The 25,123-nt window shown below is 52.5% G+C and overlaps 1 protein-coding gene across 2 annotated transcripts in view; it reads left to right on the top strand.

The window, feature by feature from the left end:
* The window catches only part of ABCC8 (ATP binding cassette subfamily C member 8), a 73,498-nt gene that overhangs the window by 41,429 nt on the left and 6,946 nt on the right, over nt 1-25,123 (top strand). The window contains exons 14-29 of one of the 2 annotated variants that reach the window (XM_044258915.1): nt 50-166; nt 555-630; nt 1,357-1,462; nt 9,113-9,142; nt 10,922-10,957; nt 11,817-11,915; nt 12,979-13,063; nt 13,710-13,790; nt 15,429-15,566; nt 17,163-17,288; nt 18,187-18,286; nt 18,514-18,755; nt 18,850-19,016; nt 20,089-20,158; nt 20,652-20,809; nt 22,571-22,663. In XM_044258915.1, the coding sequence (XP_044114850.1) occupies nt 50-166; nt 555-630; nt 1,357-1,462; nt 9,113-9,142; nt 10,922-10,957; nt 11,817-11,915; nt 12,979-13,063; nt 13,710-13,790; nt 15,429-15,566; nt 17,163-17,288; nt 18,187-18,286; nt 18,514-18,755; nt 18,850-19,016; nt 20,089-20,158; nt 20,652-20,809; nt 22,571-22,663 (1,724 nt within the window). Of the gene's footprint in view, nt 1-49; nt 167-554; nt 631-1,356; nt 1,463-9,109; nt 9,143-10,921; nt 10,958-11,816; nt 11,916-12,978; nt 13,064-13,709; nt 13,791-15,428; nt 15,567-17,162; nt 17,289-18,186; nt 18,287-18,513; nt 18,756-18,849; nt 19,017-20,088; nt 20,159-20,651; nt 20,810-22,570; nt 22,664-25,123 lie in introns of both variants that reach the window. The other variant, XM_044258914.1, reaches the window with a different exon arrangement.

Below are 25,123 nucleotides of genomic sequence, written 5' to 3'. Positions count from 1 at the left end.
GCACAATTCCCAGACGTACGGGTCCTTACCTCCTCCTGACCATTCCCAGCCCCTTAAGGTTGTGAACCGCAAGCATCCGACCAGGGAGGACTGTCGGAACTTCACGGCCCCACTGCAGAGGCTGACCCCCAGTGCAGATGGCGATGCTGACAACTGGTGTGTCCAGGTGAGTCCTGGACCCTGCACCCTCATGCCTGGCCCCCCAGCACCGTCTCCAGGAGGGAACTCAGCATCAGAGACCTATGTGCTGGGTCCTCTGCCCTGGAGGTCACACTGCCTGCTGGGAGGGTTCACAGAGGTCCCAAAACCAGGGACAACTCTTCCTTCTCTGTTGAATGAGGGAACACGTAACTCTCCTCTTGGAGAGGGTGCCTCGGGCCGGGGTCAGCATGAGAAGGCCATTCTCTCTCTCTCCCCTGCCCTAGAAGTGATCCAGGGCCTGAAATCAGTGTTTTTTGGCTTTCGTTGGGAGGCGGGGAGGCAGGAGACCATTCACACTGAGAGCCCAGCTGCCCTTCTGTTCTCTTTCGGGCGGTGGGGTACCACCAATAAAGATCATCGGAGGCTTCTTCACGTGGACCCCTGATGGAATCCCCACACTGTCCAACATCACCATCCGCATCCCCCGAGGTATGGCCCAGCTCACCTCTCCAGCATGGTCTGAGAGTGTCCCCTCAGAGGCATAGTGGAAGGGTCACCTCCCCAGGTCTACTGAATGAAGTGGGGAGAAAAAGAAAAACCGGCATGTATTGAGTACCTGCTCAGTGCTCACTCTTGGTGGGTACTCTGGGGTATGAACACTAGAGAGCGGTGGGCTGAGTCCTCCCGAAGTCCACGTGCTGGTGGGAGTGCAGCAGCAAGGATAGGACTAGACACCAGGGCCTTGATGTCCAACCATCTGCGGCAGACATGCGAGTGTTTCACAAAAAGAAGAGCGGTCCCAAGGAGCCAGGGAAGGCGCTATGGAAGGGCCGGGGTTTCTGGGAATGAGCAGGATCCCTGGCATCCCTGGTGGGTCATGAGGCATGGTGGGCATCCTGGCAGAGGCTGTAACATGAGCAAAGCATAGAGGTGGGATGGAGATGGGAGCCAGAGTGGCCTCTGTTGGGACCAGGAGGAGAGGGGCTCGCCCTGGGGAGCACTAGAAAGAAGAAGCAGGTGCTTAGGAAGGAGCAGGGGATCACTGGTAGAGGAAGGACCTGGGAAGGTCTCCAGAAAGAAGGGCTCAAAGGGGGATCCTAGGTAAGAGGAGAGCAAACAGGTCCCAGGATTGGGTATATCTGCCCATCTGTCTGGGTGGTAATTGTTCAGACTCCCTCCTGCTCTAGTCCCATCGGCTGCCCGCCCTCCCTGCAGGCCAGCTGACCATGATCGTGGGGCAGGTGGGCTGCGGCAAGTCCTCGCTCCTCCTCGCCACCCTAGGGGAGATGCAGAAGATCTCAGGGGCTGTCTTCTGGAACAGGTACTAAATGCATCCTCTGGGCTCAGTTAGTGGGGAGAGCAGACGATGGGCAGGAGGGCAGCCTCTCTTTCAACTGTCCTCGGGGGAAGGCACATCATGCACTTATCGGGTTCTTGACCAGTGCTGTTCGTTGTTATTCTCATCATCATCATTAGTACTTACTAAACCCTTACTATGTGCCTAGTGCTTTGCTAAGTCCTCTGCATGTATTATTTCACTTAATCCTTATGACAACCAGCAAGGTAAGGACTGTCAGCAGTTCTTGTTTTGTCCATGAGGGTTAAACTCTTTGCCCGAATTCACTCAGCTAATAAGTGGCTGAGCTGGAACTTGAACTGCCTCCCTGGTGGGGAACTGCGGCACAAACACTGGTTTCCAGCTTGGTTATCCGCAAGACCAACGCCAACTGCCCCGTGGGTGTTTTGGGGAGCCAAAGATAACTCAGACAAGATGTGGGTTTCCGCACAAAGATCCCTATCTTAATGAAAGAGCCAGAACCTCAGGTTGAGTCAATCGCGAATCTATTATTTATACCCACGTACTTCCCAAAAAAAACCACTTGAAGCTAGTTGATAAAAGATACATATAACATAGAAGGTTTTTAAAAAGCAAAGAAGGGCAGAGAAATGAAGAGGGTGGGAAAGGTGTACAGCAGCCTGGGTAGGGCCTAGCTCGGGGGCCCCCCCTGCCCCCACACCCACAGCCCAAGGCAGGGGTACCTGACAGGTTTGTTGTGCGCATTCACGAATAAAGTTTGCAGCCAGTCGAGCAGAAGACAAGCTTTCCCTACAATTATTTCTAGGGGGAGATTATCATTCAAGAGGTCAGGTTTTTCATAAGCCTGAGTACAGAACGGAGCACAGAGAAAGCCCTTGGGTCCAGTGTCTGAGGACCTGTAGGCACCTCCATTCCCTGCTTTTCCAAAATGTCCCTGAATGGTGCATCCAATAGAGGGCAAGTTTTCCTCCTCCGTGGGGCTGTGGGCTGGCAGGCAAACCCTTTGGGTTTCCTGTGACTTCAGTGTCTGGAGTCTGAATTCCATCAGGGGCACAAAGGTCTCTGCCTCCACTCCCCATCTTATTTGGGGGATTTCTCAACGCGGCCTGACTGGGGAGACCCTTTGTACCAACTGTCCCTCTGGGCTCTGAAGGAAAGAGTCTTTCCCTGTTGGTTGAAGGTGTGTGTCTGCGAAGGGAAGACGGGATTAAGGATCCCAGAGATTGGGGCTGTCCCTGGATTCTTGGGATTGTGACCCATTCAGCATGAGTCAGCCCCCCCACCACCACCACCCTTGGCCTGATCCCTTGGCCCCCGTTTCTTCTCTCTTCTCCCAGCCTCCAACCCCGGGGGTCCTCAGAGTATCATCAGCCCTCTCTGTCCTCTGCAGAAGCAGCAGGCATGCTTGGCTGGGGTTCAGCCCTGCCCCCCCCCACACCTCTTCTCCAAGCGTTGCCAACCCTCAGGGTCTGACTACTGCCACCTCTGTCTCTGGAAGCCTCTGCCCCAGCCCGGGAGATACAAGGGACCTCTCTAGGGCAGCCAACATTGAGCAGCCTTTCTGTGCCAGGCACGGGACAAGGCCCTTCATTTACTTCATTGTCTCAGTCAGTCTGCCTGCACCAAACTCTGTGAGGTAGACATCATTAACCCCACTTCACAGATAAGGAAACTGAGGCAAAGCAAGCGACCCCAGGCCACCCAGCTCTTAAATGGCAGAAGTGGGATCTGTCCTTAGGTGCTCAAGCATATGGGCTTTCTACTGAGTGCTGAGAGAGCAGGAGCTCAAGGGCAGTGTGAAGAAATTCTTAGGCAGACAGTCCCAAGGCCAGCCACCCGCTGTGGCCAGGATACCTCCCTACCTTGTTCTCAGAGCCACCGCTCAGGTGCTCACAGCTCTGTCCTCAGGACCCTTGCTCTCAGCAGGCAGCGGGGCCCCAGCCCCTGGCTAGGTTTGAGTCTGGGGGAGTGGGTGGGACTGAAATGTTCTCACTTCTCCAGGATCCATTTTGCCCTCCTCCATGGTGCAGCGTCCCTCCCAAGCAAAGCGAGCCACTTCCAGGGAGCCTGCAGCCCACCCTAGGAAGTTGCAAGACTTGGTTTGCCACGCAACTCAGACTCCAGTCTCTACACTGATGCATTCACTCACCCCTTGTTTATTGAGCATCTACTGTGTGCCAGACCCTTGGCACAGCAACAACAAGGCAAAGATGGTTAAGACATGGCCCCTACTTTTATGGGAATGGAAAGGAGATCGGGGCCCTAATTGAGCACAGAGGAACAACAATGACCTCTGTAAGGAGAGAAGGTGTTGGAGCCTTGAAGGAGGAGCGGGTTTCATCTGATGAAAGAGGCAAAGAAGGGTAGGAGAGGAAGGTGTTCCAGGCAGGGGTATCAGGATGGCAAAGGTGCACTGATAGGGAAGAACATAATTCTGGAACCTGGAGCCCTGGAGGTGTGGGACGCAGTGGCGGACAGCAGGAAGGGGATTAGGCTTGGCTCAGACGCCCCTATATACTAAGCCCGGGCAAGTAAGATTTAGCCTGAAGGCTGTAGAGGAATCATACTGGTGATGAAGTTAGCATGGTGGGGCGGGGGGATGGGGGGTGGGGGAGCGAGGGAGGAGCTGCAGAAAGGGAGACCAGTTAGGAACCCATTACAATGTACAGCAGCTGGGTGAAGGAGTCTGGACAGACATGACTCAGTTGCCTTCATCTGCTGTTTGCCTCTCAAAATCCGGGACATGCACAAGCTCTGTGCAGCCCACCTGTCGTGGACATTGAGTGAGTGAAGCGTGGGGGCTGTTGCCCCTTGCAGACAAGCTCGGCACCTCAGACACTGGGCCCAGGTCCTCGGGGGAGGCTGCACTTGGAAAGCAAGCCAAAAGCAAAATAGCATTTAACCTGGCAGCCTCTCCTGCAGGCCTGCCTGTCTGCAGCCAGAGGCCCCGGGCCATGGCAGGCTGCCCCGATGTTTTCGTCCACACCGCCACCAAGGCCTGGTGACCGGGCAGCCAGGAAGAGCTCCAGCGGGCAGAGGGCGGGGAGCTGGGGGATTAGGAGGCTCAGAACAGCAAATACTCTGGAGAGATGGGTTGGTTTGTATGGCCGTTCATGTATTCTTGCAAAGAACAAATGATGAGTGTCGCTGAGCAGACAGGAGCAAAAACTCTGTGGAGGCAGACTGCTTGGGTTCAGGTCTGAGCTCTGCGCTTTGGGAAATTCTGGGATTTCTGGCCCGGTCTTCTCTTATTCCCATGGGGCTGATGTGAGGCTTAACCTAGCATGTAGCAAGTGCCCTATAAATATTATCATAAATATTATTCTTAGACAATGGACTTCTATGGCAGGTACAGAATTCCCCAGTGGCTCTTGAATGCATTCCGGCCTGTCTCTCAGGAGAGATGGTAGTCAGCTCCCTGGGCAAGGAGACCATATCTTATTTGTCTCTGTATCCGAGAGCCTTTGCTAAATGAATTCCTTTGCAAGTGAACAAACCTGGAACAAAATATGACCTTCCAGAGGCCGCCATCATAAATGTGTCTTGACCTCTCTCTCCTCCAGTGTGCCTTTGTCTATGCTGTTCTCCTAACTCAGAGTTCCACCACGCAATTCCCTACCAACATTTGGAAAGTGGGAATCCTGTCTGTGCGTGCCTCGCACTGTGGTGTGATTACCTGCTAATGTGTCTCTCCATGACACAGAGCCCCTTGAGGACAGGACTGAAGGGCTGTCCCCCAAGTCCCCAGCACAGGTATATTTTGTGAACTTCTCTGTGCAGACTACAAAGGAGAAGACCTACCCCAGGGAGCTCATGGGGTCCTGGGTGGACAGAGGCATGCTGACAGAGCCCCAGGGTGGGCACCGAGGGTCCATCCGGTGAGGGCAGTGGCCCTGGGCAGAGCCAGCACATGGGCCACCGGCTCCAGGTCTCATGGAGGACCACATGCCTCCCCAACATGCCCTTTACTAGCAGGTGCCCTCCAGCATGCAGCTCTCTGCTTCAGCTCAGTATCAACCTGGGAATCTGTGAACCATCTCCTTAATACCTAAGAAGAAAAAGATTTGATGAAAAGTTAATATTAGCAGATATACTCCCGTGAAATTCTTTCCCTAGAAATGAGGAATAGGGCCATTCATGACCACAGCAGAATGATTTTAAACGTCCCCGGGGAGCCAGCAGGAAGCAGAGCCCTGAGGAAAGCACTGGGGGGGAACGTTCCATTTCCTGAGGAAGAACGTAAATCAGCCTCCCTGGAGCTCCCTGATGCCCCTGCTCCCACCACCTGCTGTGGCGTCCACATAGGAACCGTTTGTTATTCTGTCTGTGCCCACTCAGGCGGCCTTTTTGCCCTGGGCTGCCCTCAGAATGCTGTTGCCTTGTGGGGGGTTGGTGGGAAGGCTGCCTCCCAAGACCCTTGATGCCCCAGGAGGTGAGAAACAGCCTCCTTTTGTGACTATGGTCCGATCTGCCCTTGCAGTTCCTGGAGGCTGTGGGGAGTAAGGGTAAAGGGCTCAGGTAACCCCAGGTTTCCTGGAGGAGGCAGATGTGGTGAGGTAGTAAGCAGACAAAACAGGGGGCCCTGCATGGAGGTGATGAACCAGGCTTGGAACCCAGTGGTTTTTGGCCGTAGTCCTGAGTCTGCCCCTTGCTTGCTGTGTGACCTTGGGTAGGTTATTTCACCTTTCTGAGTTTTGGTGTCCTCATTGGGACAATGAGAAAAATGCTTTCCTCTCTCGGAGACTTGGTGTTAGGATCCAATGACATTAATTGGAAAGTGCTCTGTGGGTAAAAAGTAACATTTCAAGGTAGCTACAGACCTGTAGGGGGCAGGATGAAGGGACCATGGGGACCCAAGGGCTCTAACTTCCTCTCTAACCTGTTCTGCCTCTTCCCTGTTTATTGATTGCTGGGATCTTGAACAAGTGGCAGGCCCATTTGATTCTCCCTCCGTGTGCATCTTTGGGACCAAGCATGGAGCCGAAAGGTGATCCCCCAGTTCTGCAACCCCACACCTTGCCTCCGACCAGCTCAGAGCTGTGTTTATAACATATTCTCCCAGTGTCGCTGAGTTTGTGCCATTATCCCAATTTTATACAGAAGGAAAGAGAGGCTCCCCTAAGGGAAGGGACTTGCCAAAGATTTCACACTAGCAAGTCAAGAAACTCCTCAGAGATGCGCTTCAGATCCCATATTTTTTGCAGTTCTCTGTGCTGCCTGCCATCCTGTGCTGCCTCTTCCTCCAACCTAGAATTCCCTCCCTGTCTGCCTGTGGTCCTCCCCAACTTTCAGAGTTCATCTCAGCTCTGACTTCTTGGAGTCTTTCCATACTCTCTCTGATTTCTTCTCCCCCAAACTATTTTTTACATTTACATTGTTCTCTGATTCTAGAAAAATGTCATTAAATTAGAAAACTTACACAAGTATAAAGAAGGTAAAAACCACCCATTTCCAGTCTTCTCTCTATGCATTTGCAAGGTGTTTGTGGGTCCTTTCCCCTTGGTTTTGGCCCTCATAACTTTCTGACTTTTCTCTACCAGATAGCAAGCCCTGTAAGGGCGGGCTCTGGACCTCAGTGCCACTTGGTGTGCACACAGCTCCTAGCTGGTTGAAGGGAAGGCGATAGGGTTGGAGAACTGGAGGGAATTTTCCTTCAGCTCAATGCTTGGTTCCAAAGGTACGGAGAGAGGAGGGATGAAATGGTCCCAACACATTTAAGACCCCATGAGAGAAAGGATGTGCCCCCTGTACCATCTTGTACTTTTCAGATGGAAATATCTACACACAAAGGCTTGGGGAGGCTTATTCTAGGGAGGCTGGGACTACACTGGAAATAGGCGAAGATGTACCTGGATTCATACCCCAGCTTCCCTTCATCCTAACTGTAACATCGGGCATGTCATGCAAATTCTAAGCCTCAGTTTCCCTATCTATAAAATGGGGATACCTCTTTATAGTGTTGTCCTGTGGATGACAGCTTCACCTGTGTCTGGCATGAGGACAGCCCTCACTGAGTGCTAGTCTCCCTCCCTCCCTTCTTCCCAAATGACAAAGATGTCAGTTAATAACCTCCCTATACTACGGGTCACTCATGCGTTAAGCAAGGTGGTGGCTGGAAAAGATGCTCTTCCTGCCTTAAAATCCCACTGGGGATGAAAGACTCATGCAGGAGCTGATTAGAGAGTTAGGCAGTCCTTTACAAAGGCTAATTAAGCAGTCCAGACAAGGATGCGAGCTGAGTTAGGGCCCAGAGCGCTCACTGTGTGCTGGGGTCCTCAGGGTGGCCGCAGATGTGCTTTCCTCTAGGTAAAAGACAGCTCTGGAAGCAGCTCTTTGCAACTCTGAAAGCAGGCAAGACAGGAAGTTTCCAGAGACAAGCTCATCTGGGCCGTGCCATAGTTGGAATTTGTAAGCTTTGGTTTTTCATCTGTCTCACGTTATCAGCTGCCCAGAAATCAAAGCAATCTGGTGGTTGAAGAATGCAAGGTTGGCTGGGGTTGAGAGAATGAAGGGAGAGCCCAAAGATCGGAGAACAGAATCTGAGGAGACGTGAGACTACACATTCATCAAGATCTCCTCTCAGTTCTGCTCCTCAGCAAGGGACAGAAAGGAATTCATCAGTCTCCTTTCTGTCCCTGGTTTTGTCCATCCCAGTGTTCCTGACCAATCACAGTGAAGTAATGTAGCATGGTCATTAAGAGCATGAAGCTCTAGAGTCAGACACATAGATCTATTTCCTTTGCTACTTGCTGGCTGTGTGGCTTTGGGCAAGTTACTTAACCTCTCTGACCCTCACTTTCTTTGTCTGTGAAGTGGAGACAGTCAAAGTCAACCTCCTTCATGTGATTATTTAAAGCTTACAAAAGATGACACTATTACAGTGTTTATAACAGTGCTTCTAAAATCTCAATATAAATGTTAGCTGGTTTTAGTGTGATTAAAGTAAGATCTGTACGAAAACAGAGCCAATTGTCTTTCCCCCAAATATGCATGTCAGAAACACCTATTTTCTTGACAGAGGGCTACTTCTGGAAGGTTGAGAGGTGGTCTGGGGGAGGAGAGAGAACACTGGCAAAGTCAGCATCAAAATTCAGGTCACCTCACTCAGACTTTTCAAATTTTTTTTACTATAATCCACAGTGTGAAACTCATTTTACATCACAGTCTATTACATTCATGCATTGATAGATATGAGAAAAAATTGTCACCAAAAAATACACATCTTCACCACATGCTATGCACATTTTTTTTTTTAGAGCAGCTCCAGTTCACTTCCTTCACACCCAATTACTGGGTCCCAATCTACAGCTTGAAAGCACCACATAAATTGATTCTGAGCTTGACAAAGTCCCTTTGCCTCTCTGAGCTTTTGTTTTCCCAACTGGAAAACCATCGTGATGCCCAGCCTGCCTTGCTGTGCTCTGAGCCCGGGCCAGGAGCACGGATCTAGCCCTTGCTATTTGGAGGGTGCTCATCTAGGTGCTGTGGGAAGGACAGAGATTGAGAAGAGGAAGCCGCCTGGGGACACTGGGAAGGGGTGGGAGGGGCGGGGGTGGCGGGGATATGCTGCTCTCCAAAGACTTTTGTGATGGAGAGAAGTGCAGTGGAGTGAGAGTAACTTGGTGTTGGTTTTTCCCTTTTGTGCCCCAGCAGCCTTCCTGATGAGACGGGAGAGGACCCCAGGTACAGCCTCGGAACTGGGTTAGAAGTGGGTCCCAACAAAGGGAAGAAGCTGGGGGACTGGGAGGGCTTGTGGGGGTGGGGTACTAAGTCTGGACTGCAGGGTCTGCAGCCCACATCATGTCAGAGGCCCCAGGCCTCACAATAAGGCATACTTTCACAACAAGGGCAAAGTCTGCTTCTTGGAGAGAAAAAAACCAACTTAGACACACCAGTCTGTGGCCTTCAAAGGCCATATAATATAGAAACACATATACAATATATCTGTGGCTTAAAAATTTCATGGTGAATGCAATGGCTGGCTCATTCGGCAGAGCATGAGACTCTAGATCTCAGGTCGTGAGTTCAAGCCCCATGGTGGGTGTGGAGCCTTGTTAAAAATAAAAATTTTTAATTAACTAATTAATTAAAATGTCATGGTGGATAGTCAGCAGCTACCTGCTTGCCATGGGCTGGTGGGAAGGGAGAAAGGGAGTAACTGCTAATGGGTACAGATTTATTTGGGGGAGGTGATAAAAATGCTGTGGAATTAGCGGTGATGCTTGCATGACCTTGTGACCCAACTAAAAACCATTGAGTTGGAAAACAAATGGCAGGGAAAAGGAAATTAGGGGGGAAGAAAAGGTTCTGTCTAAAGGGTCCTAGGGAGTGCTTCTGAAAAAAAAAGTTGAGAAACATTGCTGTGAGAGAGGAAGTGGATATCCCCCAGGCCAGACAGAAAATGAGGCCTTACTGCTTTATGTTTAGTGTATGGGCCTGAAAAAGTCCAAGTAAAATCGATTAATGAGGCTCCGAGACCCTCACAACCCTCCCCAACCTCACAGCTCCCAAGAACATCCCAGACACCCGGGCGGCAGCTTGAAGCCAGGACTGGGAACGTTGACTCAACTTGGTACATACACTCAAGCTCCCGGCCTTCGCTCTGACCCTGGAGTGTTTCACTTCTCCGTGGTTCCTCTGCCCTTTCTCCCACCTTGTCCTCAAGTGCCTGGGTGTGATGGCAGGCCCAGCCTCTCTAGCCACAGTGACCATGCTTCTCAAGCCAAAAGGCTTGTCACAGTACGTGACAGGTCCGACCTGGGGATGAGAACAGCGGGGTAGAAGGGCGACACCAGAGCAGTTGCCGGCAGCCCAGGGCACGTGGATGCAGCAGCTGACTGTGCCCCTCCCCGCAGACTCCCCCACATTCCACCGCAGGCTGCTGACAGGGCCACCACACGAGGCTTCCCATCACGCCCGAGCCCTTCTCGGCCCTCTGGCTGCCACCGCGAGAGCTCTGTGGGCCAAACGTTCTCACCCACAAGCTGCAGGCCTGGCCCGGCTCCTTCCAGACAGCCCTCCCTGCCCCAGCTGTTTTGGCAGCCACGTCTGTCTGAGACGAGTCTGTGCATTTGAGCCCCGATGCAGAGGCCAGTGTCTGGAGGAGCCACATGTTGGCCTTCATACTCTTGACACAGGATTACCCACACCCCCGCCCAAAACACACACACACACACACACACGCTTACACCCCTGGTGCCTTTCCCCCACTCTCCCTCTTGGCTGGGGCCCTCCTCACACACCTCACACATACTGGGGTGACTACACAGGATCAGGCAGCAGAGGCTCCCCCAGAACGGCCAAGCCCCACCCCACACCCCTCCAGGCAACATGGGTGGCTGCATCCTTGGTCCCAGGGGCTATAAAGGCACCCTCACGCTGGGTTTGAAGGAGCTGGGTGTCTGTGGAGAAGTTGGTGCATGCATGGGAGCCCTGAAGTTACGTCTTTTCTTCCTGCTGCAGCCCAGAGCGGGAGCCAGTGGCCGACTCGGATGTCAGGTACTGTGATGGGGAGCAGCCGCCCTCTGGGCAGGCTTCCTCAGAGGGGTTCTTCCAAGGGAGACACAGAACTCTTTTTTTTTTTTTTTTTTAAGATTTTATTTATTTATTTGACAGACAGAGATCGCAAGTAGGCAGAGAGGCAGGCAGAGAGAGGCGGGGAAGCAGGTTCCCTGCCGAGCAGAGAGCCCAATGCAGTGCTCGATCCCAGAACCCTGGGATCTGACCCAGAGGCAGAGGTTTTAAGCCACTGAGGCACCCAGGTGCCCTGGAGACACAGAACTCTTGAAGGCAGCCCCCCAGGGCCCATCCCAGCTTCGGGGTAGAGGCCCAGGGGGGCTCCATGCTCCACCAGAAGGGTCAGAGGCCTCACGCTGCTCCTTTCACACCAGATCATTTTTATCCCCCCCACCCCACCCCTTGTTTTTGGTCTTCAAAAACCTGATCACACTAAATGTGGTTTCCTTGGCTCTGCTTATTTTTTAAAAAGTTCCACTTGGACAATTACCTGTTAGTGTCAAAATCAAGTGGTTTGAGGGCCTCTCAGGGAAGAAGGAAATTAGGGGTTGAGGCATTACTTGGTTTGGTCACACTCAGGGCTTCTCCCAGTTCTGGGTGAAGACTTAGGAGAAATAGGTGACAGGGGTGGGACAGGTTGGTGGCAGGGCAGGGCAGGGCTGCGAGCCCGTTCCCCCTAGTCTGCCAAGACCCCAGCACCCAAGCCCAGCCCAGGCCGCTGGAGGCCACACAGATTTCTGACAGGTGCACCACCTCCCTGGCCTAAGCCATCTGCCTGACAACTGCCTCTGAGTACAAGCCCTTGAGAAGGCCTCCCGTACTCCCACCTGCTTTATTCCAGGAAGAGAGGCCCCGTGGCCTATGCTTCTCAGAAACCATGGCTGCTAAACGCCACTGTGGAGGAGAACATCACCTTTGAGAGTCCCTTCAACAAACAACGGTAAAAGCCTCTCTGAGGAGAACAGGCTGGGGGAAGGGAGAAACTGGTCAGGGGCAGCCCCGGACAGCCCTCCCCGGCGCCGGAGCACCTGCCGGCTGCTTGCGCCTCCATCCATCTCCCATACCCAGCCGTCCTGCTCTCCGGGATGCTTATCTGGATTCTAGCCTGTTCCATATGGCGCACCTGGAAATGATTCAGATATGCCTGGGCTTTGGGGCGGTCTAACTCCTGTGGGTGTGAGGTCGTTGTGTGGAAGCCCCAGTGCCTTCCCTTGGGGTGGAGGGGAAGGCTGACCCAGCTTCCCGTCGTTCCCAATACCCGCTCTGCAGCTCATGTGCTATTTTCCCTCCCATGATAATAATGGTTACCATCCACTGAGCTCCTGAGTGTCAAGGGCCGTGTCCCACTCTTTCTATGCGCGGTTTCCTCTAATGCTCACAACCGCCCCAGCAGGCAGCTACTATGATTACCCTCTTTTTACCAGGCTCAGAAAGGTTAGGTAACTTGCCCAGAGCCACCCATCCAATAAGTGAGAGAAATGGGTCTCAAATCCAAGGCTGCCTGACACCCAATTACATATCACCTAGACACTCTGATGCCTCCATGCACCCTGGCTGGCACCTGCCCAAGCTAAGAGTTGCCTAGGGAAGTAGGAGAGGAGCAGGCTGGCCAAATATTTGATCAGCCATCATCATTACTGCCAAAGCCTACCAGCAGTGATTTTCCCTGGCCGTGCCCCCGGTGTGGGCTCTGACCGCAGCTTCTCCCACTGCGCAGCGGCCCGGGGCCCCCTCTTATCACTTACATGGCAGATTTGCTACTATCCAATTTCATCCTTCAAATATTTAACTGGTCCCAAGACACTGTGAGGTGCTGCCCTCAGCTCTTTTCACGCTCACGTGGTGTTTGCTTGCACCCAAGCAGAAGGCCATTAAGGCCATGGCTCCCCCTGAGCCCAGCTGCCCCAAAGCTAATGGCCCAGTGCATGTGGTCAGGTCCCACTCTGGCCAGGCTGACCGGCTGTGTCCGCCCCCCCATCCCATTCTCCCCCCAACCACTCCAGGTACAAAATGGTCATCGAAGCCTGCTCCCTGCAGCCGGACATCGACATCCTGCCCCATGGAGACCAGACTCAGATTGGGGAACGGGTTAGTAGCAGCCTCTATAGGGTTTTGCACAAGGCAGGGCCAAGCTCCCCTGACCCCCAGCATGTCCGGAGATGATTCTCAGGGAAAGCAGGTGACTGGAAAATAAGAGAGGGGAAAGGTGGAAGAGCAGCCTGCAGTGAGGTCAGAATGGTCACAAGCCCTGGGCTGTTGGCCGTCCTCGACAGGTTTGCAACTCGTGCTTTTGTGGGCTGGAGATGACTTGGTATCGCCTTCATTCATGCCTCACGTGTATTCTAAGGCCCACAGGATACTACGATAGACCCAGAGTCATCTCCTTCATGTACCCTGGCCAGGTGGGGCCCCTCCTCCGTAAGCTCAGGTGTATGGGATTCTCCCACAACTGTCCTTCTGTATAATTTAAATCCCTACTTCCTGTGTCTGAGTTGTCACCGGTCAGATGGTCCCTACATGATGAATCTCCAAAGATGTGGGAATCCTGCTCTCCACTTCAGAATGAATTTAGTAAACTTGTATAAGTCCCTCCTCTCTTCATGGTGAGGAGGGGTCAAAGAGGTGGAGAGAGCCAGGCCTCTCTCTCAAAGAGCTCACAGTCAAGAAGTGAGGGCCAGGACAGTCTTTCCTGAGGGGCTCTGAGAGTGTGACTTTTCCTCTCCTTCGATCACAGGGCATCAACCTGTCTGGTGGTCAACGCCAGCGAATCAGTGTGGCCCGAGCCCTGTACCAGCACACCAACGTTGTCTTCTTGGTGAGTGTCTTAGCTGGTGTCCTCTTCGGGGCCCTCCATGACTCACTGCCTGGACACACACACACACACACACACACACACATACACCACCACCACCACCCAGCCACACCCTCTCCTGCCCGAGATATCAGCTAATCGCTGAGGGTGAAATTGAGGCAAGGATAGTGCAAATGACCCTCTGTGGACTTTGCACTGAACTCTGCAGCAGCCGTGAAGGGAGATGTGTGGTAATTACAGGCTGTCTTCTTGTAGGACAGCCCCAGACTGTCAACACTTAGTTAGCCCCACTAGAACACGTGGAATGTATGTGCCGCTTCCTGTCCCGTGCCCAGAGCAGACATTGCTAATTGATCACAGCAGTAGTAATAGAAAATTCAGCATTATCAATGAAAGCAATTCTGTGGAACCCCACATAAAGTTTCTTTGGGAAACTTAACTTGGCCTTAGAATCCTTCTCAACACAGCACTCCAGATAACCATTAACAGTCAAACATGATATCCCCTTATTAGCTTTATCTGCCCTATTTCATGCCAAGTTCTGTGTTAGGTGCTTTGGTTGACACTGAGGAGTTTGGAGAGCCAGCTCTTGGCCTCAAAGAGGTAGAGTCTATCTAGGGAAATAGCTCTCACCCACACTTGAGAGCCACAGCCCAGTTGAAAGCCAAACTGTGGCACAGTCTATGAGGAGACTTGTCTAAGGAGACAATGGCGAGGGCTAGAATAATCAGGGAGAGCTTCCTGGAGGAAGAACTTGAAGAGGGGGTCAGTGAAACAGAAGGGAAGAGGAAGGCCATTTGGGTAGGGAGTCAGAAGAAGGAACATCGGGTCTCTGAACCTGGTTTTATTCTTTCCCCCGCCTGCCCTCAATACACATAAATGCTCCCCATGAAACACACTTCAAAATATAAAGGTTTGTAGTCTTTTTTACCCTCTGACATAGCCCTTTACAAAGTACCAACCTATTCATGGTCTTATGTGAGCTTTTGTTAGAAGAAGTAAAGTGGATATGGCCGTTTATTTCAGCAAAATTGTATTAAGCTCTTATTCCACCTGGCATGGGCATAAGAGGTGTCGGTTCTTGGGGTCCTCAGAGGAGTGGACAGATAACTATCACAACTGGAATTGAGAGGAGGGAAGGCTAGGCACTGAAGTCAAGAAAAGACACAGGAAGAGCTAGGACAGATCACTGAGGGATGAGTCACCAGGCAGACAAAAGGTAAAATGGCACTTTGGGCAGAGGAAAAATCATAGGTTAAAAACCTTGGAGTGGCAAGTTCTCTGGAAACCTGGAGTCCAGGGAGCTTGGACAGGACAGAGAAGTGAGACCAGACCGACGGAGCAGGTAGTAGAGGGCCTAGATCATCATGTTAAGGAAACTGGACTTCAGAGGCAATGGGGAGCTATTAAAGTTCGGGAGTCAGGAAGTGCCTATGATTAAATCTGTTTGAGAGCAGTAACTGGCAACAGCCATATTTTAAGATGAGATATCTAAAACCCAGAGAGGTTAAGTACATTGTCCAAGACCATACAGTTAACCAGTGTCAGTCCCTGGACCGGAGCTGGTATAACTCTGAGGGGTTTTATTCTCACTGTTTCCCCTCCCCCTCCCCTTGCCCCCACTTTCTCCCCTCTGCCCAGGATGACCCCTTCTCAGCTCTGGATGTGCATCTGAGTGACCACCTGATGCAGGCCGGGATCCTTGAGCTACTCCAGGATGACAAGAGGACAGTGGTCCTAGTGACCCACAAGCTCCAGTACCTGCCACATGCAGATTGGGTGAGGGGCCACAGGAGGTCAAGCTATGGAGGGCCGAGGTGGGAGAGGCAGTGGGACATCTTCAAAGGAGTCAGTGTCTCCGTAGCTCTTCCTGAGGGCCATAAAGCAGAAGAGATTCATGCTGAATGGCTCCAAGCAGGCAGGGTCGCTCAGGCAAGTCCTACACAGGCCAAGGATTTGGTATCCCTTAGAGCTGCAGATGTTCCCTTCCTCACTTGGGGCCCCTGTGGGTACATGCAAGTCTGGCACCAAGAAGTCTCAGAAAGAAGCAGACACTCAATTCCTACCTTCTACTTATGGCTTAGTTTGATGATTCATCTCCCCTGGCCTCGGGAATGGTTATTTGGATGGGAGAGCCATCTTCCTGCCCTCTGAGCCACTGAGGGTTGGAGGCATTTCAGTCAAGATCAGGTGGAAAATATGGAAACAAATAATGCAAGTCGTAGTGGAAACTTCAGTGTTATCAATAGAATGCAATTTTGTGAAACCCCACCTTAACCAAATTCCTGTACTCCTCAATATGTAGACAACAGTTACTTCTCAATTGACTGGAAAACATTTAAAGATTTATTTACTTATTTATTTGACAGAGAGAGAGATCGCAAGTAGGCAGAGCAGCAGGCTGAGAGAGAAGGGGAAATAGGGTCCCTGCTGAGCAGAGAGCCCAATGCGGGACTCAATCCCAGGACCCTGGGATCATGATCTGAGCCAAAGGCAGAGGCTTAACCCACTGAGCCACCCAGGTGCCCCTACTTGGAAAGCATTTAAACTTTGAGATTGAAATTATGTGAATTTAAAATCTGGGCCTTGCAAGACTCCTCTATAAATTTGCTCCTGAAAACTGATCTTTAAGCTTGTCGCTAAATGGGCCTACATCTTCCTTCTACTTTTTAAAACTATTATAACAGGTGCAGAAGGTCTGTAACTGAGTTTCCATAGTGACCTTGGCAAGGCAGTTCAGGACAATCTTTAGTCCAAAGAAGGCAGACAAAGGCATGACTGGTTTCTTGACATGTCAGACAGCAAGACTCGCGGCATCGCACCTCACACCCCAGAAGCAGCCGGGTTGGTGGTGGGGGTAGATAAAGGAGCTGGGGAGGGTCTCTGAATTAATGATGAGTGTCTATGAGTGGGAAACATTGAGTGTTTCAAATAAAATCAGTTTTATGATTTCGAAGAGGTATGGCCACACACCCTTAGACCAATAGGTACTTTGTCAACCACTGGTGGAACCTACCAGACGTGCAGTCAGGAAGTGCTAGAGGTAGCATGCAATTAGCTATCGAGTGTGTAAAAACAGCTGCCCCTGGTGGGATCCTAGCAAGGAATCAGATGGCTTGACCAAGAGCCACCAATTTACTCTGCAAACCCTCTTAGCAATCCTGGGACAGCCACTGAGAATTATCTCCCAGAAGCACCGACCTCTAGACCCTGGGAGTGTGTCGGTGACGACCACAGTGGGAAAGCCAGCAGCCAGTCATGGTGGGGGAGAGGATGAGTATGGGTCCCTCTCAGACTCCCTGGTGAGGTGGGGGTTTGACCGCCACTCCCCCTTCCCGTTCAGCCCCAGGGCTGGATCTGTTTCTGCCTTTCCAGATCATTGCCATGAAGGACGGCACCATCCAGAGAGAGGGCACACTCAAGGATTTCCAGAGGTCTGAGTGCCAGCTCTTTGAGCACTGGAAGACCCTCATGAACCGGCAGGACCAAGAGCTGGAGAAGGTGAGTATGTCCTAAGGGTGGGGCAGCCTCCCTCCGAGGAGAAGTTTCTGTTAGAACCTGAACATATAAAGGCCTTCCTGCCCTCATTGCCCTAGGGAACCCCCCAAAGGACAGATGTGAGAGCTGAGCATGAACTTCCTCCTACCAGAGGAGGGCCGGTACTTATTCTAGCTACTCAGGGCAGACTCAGGTGGATGCTTTCCCCTTATCCTGAAATAGTCAGAAACCATTCAGTTATAAAATCCCAGGGAATCAATTCAAACTGGCAAAGCAGAAAAGGAGAAAGGTAAAGACTTTCTGGCTCATGAAAGTAAAAAGGATCAGCTTCAGGTACAGCTAGATCCAGGTAGTTATCAGAAACCTGTTTCTTTCCTTCCTTGGCTCTGCTCCCCTCAGACCCTCCTCATTCTCGTGGTGGCGAGAGAGCTGTCAGCAGCCTCGGGCTTACATTCTCCCAACTCAACACCTCCCTTTGCAAGAGAGTACCTCTGTCACAACAGTACATCAGAAATCCTCAGGCTAACTCTCCTTTGTCCACTTTGGTCCTGTGCCCACCTTGACTAAATCACTGTGTCCAGGGATGAAGAATGTGAGATAGGCCAGCCCTGGGTCTCGTCCTCAGCCCCAGAGCCAGGGAGAATGATCAGTCCACCTGAGTCACAGGGAGTAAAGAATAGGGGAGAGATGGTCTCCCACAAGAACATTTGGGATATCGTTAGCAGATAAATGGGGAGGAGTAAATTCTGGCAAGAAAAACTTGTGTCTATCTGGACCTTCCCACAGGTGGGGGCACCCTGGAAACATGACACTGGTCATTGCCAGGAGTGGCTGCCCTCCACTTTCCCTTTTTCCCTCTGCACATTCTGAGGACATTGACCAGGTTCCCTCTGTCTTTCAGGAGACTGTCATGGAGAGAAAAGCCACAGAGCCATCTCAGGGCCTGCCCCGAGCCATGTCCTCAAGGGATGGCCTCCTGCAGGATGAGGAAGAGGAGGAAGGTACAGACAGTGGGACTAGCAGTGAGATCATGGCCTGAGGTTCGATGGACCATGGGGAGACAAAGGTTCAGTATTCTGGGGGTGGTGAGATAGCGTGACTTCCACTAAATCCCTTCCCTTCTGTGTGCCTCGGTTTTCCCATCTGTAAGTGAGGATAACATGCCCCAGTTTTGCCCTCAGAGGGACACGAAATGGGAAGCCACAGAGTGGGTTCTTGTGGCCTGCAGAGGAGGGAGCTGAGAGCGAGGAGGAGGACAACCTGTCTTCGGTGCTGCACCAGCGGGCCAAGATCCCGTGGCGAGCCTGTGCCAAGTATTTGTCATCCGCCGGTGTCCTGCTCCTGTCTCTGCTCGTCTTCTCCCAGCTGCTCAAGCACATGGTCTTGGTGGCCATTGATTACTGGCTGGCCAAGTGGACCGACAGCGCCCTGACCCTGAGCCCTGTAGCCGGGAACTGCTCGCTCAGCCAGGTGCGGCCAGCTGCCCTAGGGCTGGGGCCAGCGGGGGGAGAGGGCTGAGCCACGGACACCCCCAGGACCCTGCCTCGTTCTCTGCCCTGCCCAGGAGTGCGCCCTTGACCAGACGGTCTACGCCATGGTGTTCACCGTGCTCTGCAGCTTGGGCATCGTGTTGTGCCTTGTCACGTCTGTCACAGTAGAGTGGACGGGGCTAAAGGTGGCCAAAAGTTTGCACCGCAGCCTACTGAACCGGATCATCCTGGCTCCCATGAGGTACCCTCTCCTGAGCCATGCTGGGCTGTGGGCAAGTCACTGGTCTCTGGGCCTCAGTTTTCCCGTCTGTAAAGTGGACATACGCAACCTCGGTCACTGGCTGGAGGGGGTGGGGTTCAAGGAGACAGTGTGTGTGAAAGTGCCCTCCTTGGGGCAGAAGGCAAGGAAAACCAGCATTTACTCAGCCACACACGCTCATCTAACTGTCACGACAGCCCTTCAGCAGAGTGAGCGTCTGCAGGCTCCACGTCATGTAAGTTTCCCTTCCCCGGGCAGGTACCATCTGCCCGTCGCCACCCACAGATTCAGCTCTCCCCCTCCTCCCTCAGCCAGCCTGCAGGTTCCTACACGGGGGGCATGGGGACATGTTTTCCTCTCCTGCAATGGGATGGATAAAAATCCCAAAGGCCGCTTGATGTGAAACAGTTCTAAGGTGGTCCCTGCCCAATGGACCGGCTGGCTCGGTTTTAAAGCACGACAGGCCAACAGGTTATTTGGCCCCTTGTCAATGCCAGGCCTCACCATCTGATGACAGTTTTTACTTTTCCGTCTCATGAGCTTTCTGTGGCCCACACACATGACCCCAACGTTTAGTCACCCTCTACTGATCCCAGATCAGAGCTTCTGAAATCCTCTGGTTAGGGGTGGGGCTGTTCTGGGTCGTGGCCAGAGTGATAACAACCAGAGTAGCCTCACAGGGTCAGCCAGATGACAGGCTGTCCCCAGGGACCGGTTCACCCTGGCAGATCGTCCCTCTGGAGAAGACTTGATGTCCCCAGTGCAGCTGCTGAGCGAGGCAGGCTGAGCAAGCAGCTGAGGAAGGGGGCCGTGGTCATACAGGGGCTTGAGAGCCAGAGAAGTTAGTGAGCGGCGGCACCCCTTGGGCAGCTGTAGGAATTCTCAGGGACACAGGCCAGATAGGTATCGACAGACTTGCAAAGGGAGCCGCCCCAGGAAGCCAGACCCAGAAATGACCCCAGAGACACTAAAATGAAAGAAATAACTACCCTCATTCAATAAACAGGAAGGAAATCAATAAACGGATGACTAACTTCTTCTGGTTGCCTCTTAGGTTTTTTGAGACCACGCCCCTTGGAAGCATCCTGAATAGATTTTCAGCTGACTGTAACACCATCGACCAGGTACACAAGACTGTGACCCATTTCCCCAGTTCAGAGAGAGGCCAGCCCCCACACATCTCTTCTCTGGGGCTGGCTTCCCCAGATCTGGTGCTCAGAGCCCTGTGAGACCAACCCAGTGGGTTCCAATCTGATTACAAGGCTGCCTGAGGGCCTGGGGCTGCCCCTGTGAAGCTGTCGTGATAAGACTGAGGGAAACCACAGCCCTTTGGCTTCCATCCAGTACCCCCTGGCTCACATCAGTAAGGTTCCAGTGTAGTCTGAACCAAGGTGACTGCTTTTGTGGTGAATATTCCTTTTGATTCAGCTTGTGTTTTTGGTTTATCGTCATACTAGATGGTGAGGAAACAAAGTCCTGATTCCTGCTTTCAGGGAGCCTACAGTGTAGCTGGAGAGATGAGACGTGTGCCTGTGAGAGAGCAAAACATGGCGGCAGGTAACACACTGAAGAAAAACACCACAACTCACCTCCCTCTCTCACCTTCCCCTCCGACAGCACATCCCATCCACGCTGGAGTGCCTGAGCCGCTCCACCCTGCTCTGCGTCTCAGCCCTGGCTGTCATCTCCTACGTCACGCCTGTGTTCCTTGTGGCCCTCTTGCCCCTGGCTGTGGTGTGCTACTTCATCCAGAAGTACTTCCGGGTGGCGTCCAGGTGATGGCAGCCTTTGCCAGCCTCAGGGGAGGGGGGATGGGAGGTGCTCTGCGATGGGCAGTTGGGTACTCTTACCAGAGTAATCACCAGACAGTAGTAGAGTTGTGTTCCCCCTGGAAAGGAACATAGAAATGAAGGAAAGAGAGAGATTCATCTTCCACCAGCCTGATATAACCATCTGTCAGAGCGCGTGTGCGCACGCGCTCACGCATATACACACACGCGCGCACACACACTGCCATTAATATCAAAACTATTTCCTTAGGAGGTATGGTCAGGAGTGGAATTGCTAGGTGAGGATATATACACATCTTTATGCCCTTTATTTTTCATTCATTTTTGCCAAAATCCTTCTCAGGAGGGTTGTAGGAGTCCAGTGACCAGGCTGGTTGCTGATGCATGAAATCGAGGGCACCTGATGGCAGGGGTGTTATGGCAACAGTACCTGCCGGGCCGAGGTACCTCCCAGCCCACGGTGGCCAGAGCATGCCTGGGAGCTTTGACTTGAGAGAGCCTTTCACAGTGATCACATTTGCCCTCAAGAGCCTTCAACTCACACAGGCTCCTTTCCTACTCAAAATTTTCTAAGAACAGTCGCCAGAAGTTCTTTCTGGGAGTGATTCTGTTAAACTCATAGGTCCAAATGATTGTCAGGAGAATCTGAAAGAATTTCTAGACCAGCGCTTATCAAACTGCCAGGTGCAACCTATCAGGGGGTCATGAAATCAGTATCATAGATCACAGCCAGCATTTGTAACAGATGAAATTGGACAGAGTATGTCGGACTGTGTGCACAGAATATCAGTAAGTTTTGCTTCATGAAACCTTTGTTTGGGTCATGTAGGAGTGTGTGTGTGTGTGTGTGTGTGTGTGTGTGTGCACTGATCTGTAGTATGAAATGCATTTCTTACCGCAGGTTGTAATCAAAAGCTTAAGTACCTTTTCCAAGTGTACATAGTTGATTAGTAACTGGAGCCAAAATGCCGATTATCAATACAAACAATTAAATTTAGATGCATTTTGACCACAGTTACATTGCCCATGTGGATCACAATTTGTATGCTGGATAGTGTAGCACCCAGAAGGAGCCCATCAGTGTTCACAGATCACTGTGGCTTTGTAAGCACTGTACAAGCTGTTTTACAAAGTTCATTCCTTCTGCCAGAGAAACCACCCTGTGCCCCAGGCATCCACTCTGCCCTGGGGACAGTCTGTTCAGGAGCCCTTACTCCTGCATCCCAGCCTGATCTCCCTGGCACTGATGTGCTTGTCAAGGAGCAGCTGTGGGGAGCAGGGGGCAACCTTGTTGCCGTGGAAACCTCTGGCATTTCCCCTTGTAGATACCGGCCCGTGATGTGCCTGAACTGATTGTGGTTAGCCGGAAGGGACTGGAAGCTTTGCGTTAGGTCTTTCTGCTCCTTTCGCTAGCGTCTCAAGGTTCAGGTTGCTCCCTGTCGCCCCACCCCCACCCCCCGCCGTGAGAGAGAACCCACCATGCCTGCTCTGCCTTACTGCAGAGTGAGGGACAGACACACATGGGAGGCAAAAGGTGCCCGCAGTCACAGCGCCTGCCCTGGCATGCTGTTTGAGCATTTTGCTGGGGTGGTACCTCTGGCTTCCCTCTCTTTACAGGGGAGACGCTGAGACCGGGACAGGGGAAGCCATTTGCTCACACAGTGGTTGGGCAGGGGGAGCTGGGATTCAGATCCGGGCTGAGTCCTGTATCCCCCTCCTGACCGTTCTGCTCTGCTCCCTGCACAGGGACCTGCAGCAGCTGGACGACACCACGCAGCTCCCCCTGCTCTCCCACTTTGCTGAAACCGTGGAAGGACTCACCACCATCCGGGCCTTCAGGTACCAGATTTACCCCAAGGTGGGGGTGGGTGGGGTGGGGCAGGGGCCATGGGTCATGTGATTTGGGTGTCAGGGCTTGGCTTAGGAAGGCCTGGGACACGCGTCTCCCAACCCCTCTTCAGGCCCCGCAGCCTCAACAATGTCCCCTCAACAATGGGTCAGGTCCGGTGGGCTCCACTGTTTGACCCAGAGAGGAAAATCTCAGCCCTGCAGCCAAGTCCAGAGCCTCTGTGAACTAAGGCAGGACATAAAAAGAAACAAAGCTGAAAGTATTGCTCACATATCCACACTTGAAAGGATTTTCCATCATGCAAGCCAGCCCTGAGGCCATCTGGTACTGCGAATCGCCAGTGACTTGGACACTGTAATTAACATGCCAGTCTCATTCATTCTACACTGCAGTCCAAGATAGTCAATGTGGTTATTCCCATTTCCAAAGTAAGGAAGCTGAGGCTCAGAGGGACTGCACAGCCCCTCCTGTGTAAGGTCCTCTAAAGCCTGGACTTGAATCTGTCCATTCATTCTGTAAACAGGTACTAAGCTAAAACCCAAGCCAGGTACTAAAAAGATAGAGATGAGTCAGATGAGCCCTTGTCCTGGAGGCATTTATAATCCCAGCTCTGAGCCGGTCAGGAGAAACCCACATGACAGGTAGTCAGAGAGAAAGGGGAATGCAGACTATGGGATCATAGAAGGGAGGCACTCACCCAAGGCTTCATGGAAGAGATGTTGTTGGAGCCATCATCAAAGGGTAAAGAAAAGTTCACCGAGCTGGGGGAATTCCGCCCCAAAACTTCAGTGCCCCTGCTTCCTACCCTTGATCATGACATTGGGCTGGACAGGAGCATCTGAGGTCATCTGGGGAGTAAATGGGCCATTGCTCCCTGCCCCAGCCTCCATCTGATGTATTTGAACATCTCAAAAAACAGTCCAGAGGCCCCTGCCCCAGATACTTGGACTCTGGTCTTTACGCCTCACTCAGAGAGTGATTCCAGATTATTTTTAGGATGACACAGCTGTGTAGGGTGTGACAGTAAGCATGCGACACCAAGTCCCATGTCCAGGAGTAACCCTAGGGCTCAAAGACCGGCCAAGAGAATTCCGGGAGGCTCGTGTCTCCTCTGTCCAAGCCCCAAAGCTCTAGGAGAGGTGCCCAGGCCCCCAGTGCAGCACTTGTGAACCCATTCACTCCCTGGGCCATCTGTGCCAGTGAAATGTCCTCTTAGGGGTCTTGTCTGAGTAAAGCAAAGTGACACAGAGCTCTGCCCTGGCCTTGGTTCTGCTCCCTGGACGGGCCTATGCTGCCTTCCGCACAGAAGCCCCTTGGAACCTGGCATGACGCTCAGGTCTCCTCCGAGCCCCCTTCCTGTTTCAAGCCTGCACTTCCCAGGTCCTTTGACTCTCAGGGCCACTCCCAGGCCTGGCCTCTACTCAGCCTTAGTACTGTTGCTCTTACGCAGGCTGTCCCGGCAGCCTTCGGGCTGGGCCTGGGACAGAGGGATTGTGCCTCTCCTCCAGAGGGCCAGACCCTCTCCGTAGGATCTGAGAGGATGCCACCTCCCGTTCCCTGTGGTCAGTCAGGGGAGCTGCTGCCTGGTGAGGCCTCCCATGCCCTCTACACTGACACACTGGGAGATCTTTACATGTGGATGAAGGAGGTTTTGGTCCTCCCTGTGTGAGTTTAATTCATTGGCTTTTGCCCAGCAGCCTTCCCTGTTGAGAGCTGACTAGCATTTACTGATTGTGTGCCTAACACAGGCCAGGCACTGTGCTAAGGGCTCTATGTGTGTTATCGCACTGAATGCTCACAGAAGCCCCCTGACATGGCTTCGAGCAGCCACGCTCAACAGACAAGCCTGAGTCACCAACCTGAGGTCACACACATGGTCAGAGCCAGTGCTAGGCCTGGAACCCAGGCCTCTGGGACCTTCTGGCTTCTCTAGCAAGCCCTGTCTTTTCCCAGAAAAGTTTCCAGAGTACCTCAGCCCCCGACTCAGTGTTGGGCTCAGAGGCTATTTCAGCCCAGGTGGGAACAATTACTGTCCCCATTTTACTAATGAGGAAACTGAGTCTTGGTCCTGACACACAGCCCTTAAGTAAGAAGGCTAAGAATCCAAAGTCTGCACGGCCCCACGCTGGGACGCTCCACGTTCCTCACACCATCACACACCTATCCCCAGAGCCACACCTCCTACACACCCTCACACACACCCACCCCTCAGGCTTGCCCATCACACACACATGCACACACAGGCAGACAGCTTCTCATGGGCTCATTTGCAGCCTTCACATGGGGCTGCACCCTCGCCTCAGCCACATCACACCACCGTGGCTGTGCGATCGTACACTCTCTCGCACCTCAAAGACTCACTGGGCTGTCCTCAGACACGTGGGTCAGGCACAGCCCCTCCACCCAGAATTAATCAAAGCAGAGCAAACACCTTCCAAGAGTGAAAAGCA

The sequence above is a fragment of the Neovison vison genome, chromosome 7 (assembly GCF_020171115.1).
Source record: "Neovison vison isolate M4711 chromosome 7, ASM_NN_V1, whole genome shotgun sequence".
Taxonomy (NCBI): domain Eukaryota; kingdom Metazoa; phylum Chordata; class Mammalia; order Carnivora; family Mustelidae; genus Neogale; species Neogale vison.
This window is presented reverse-complemented; position numbering and strand designations above follow the sequence as displayed.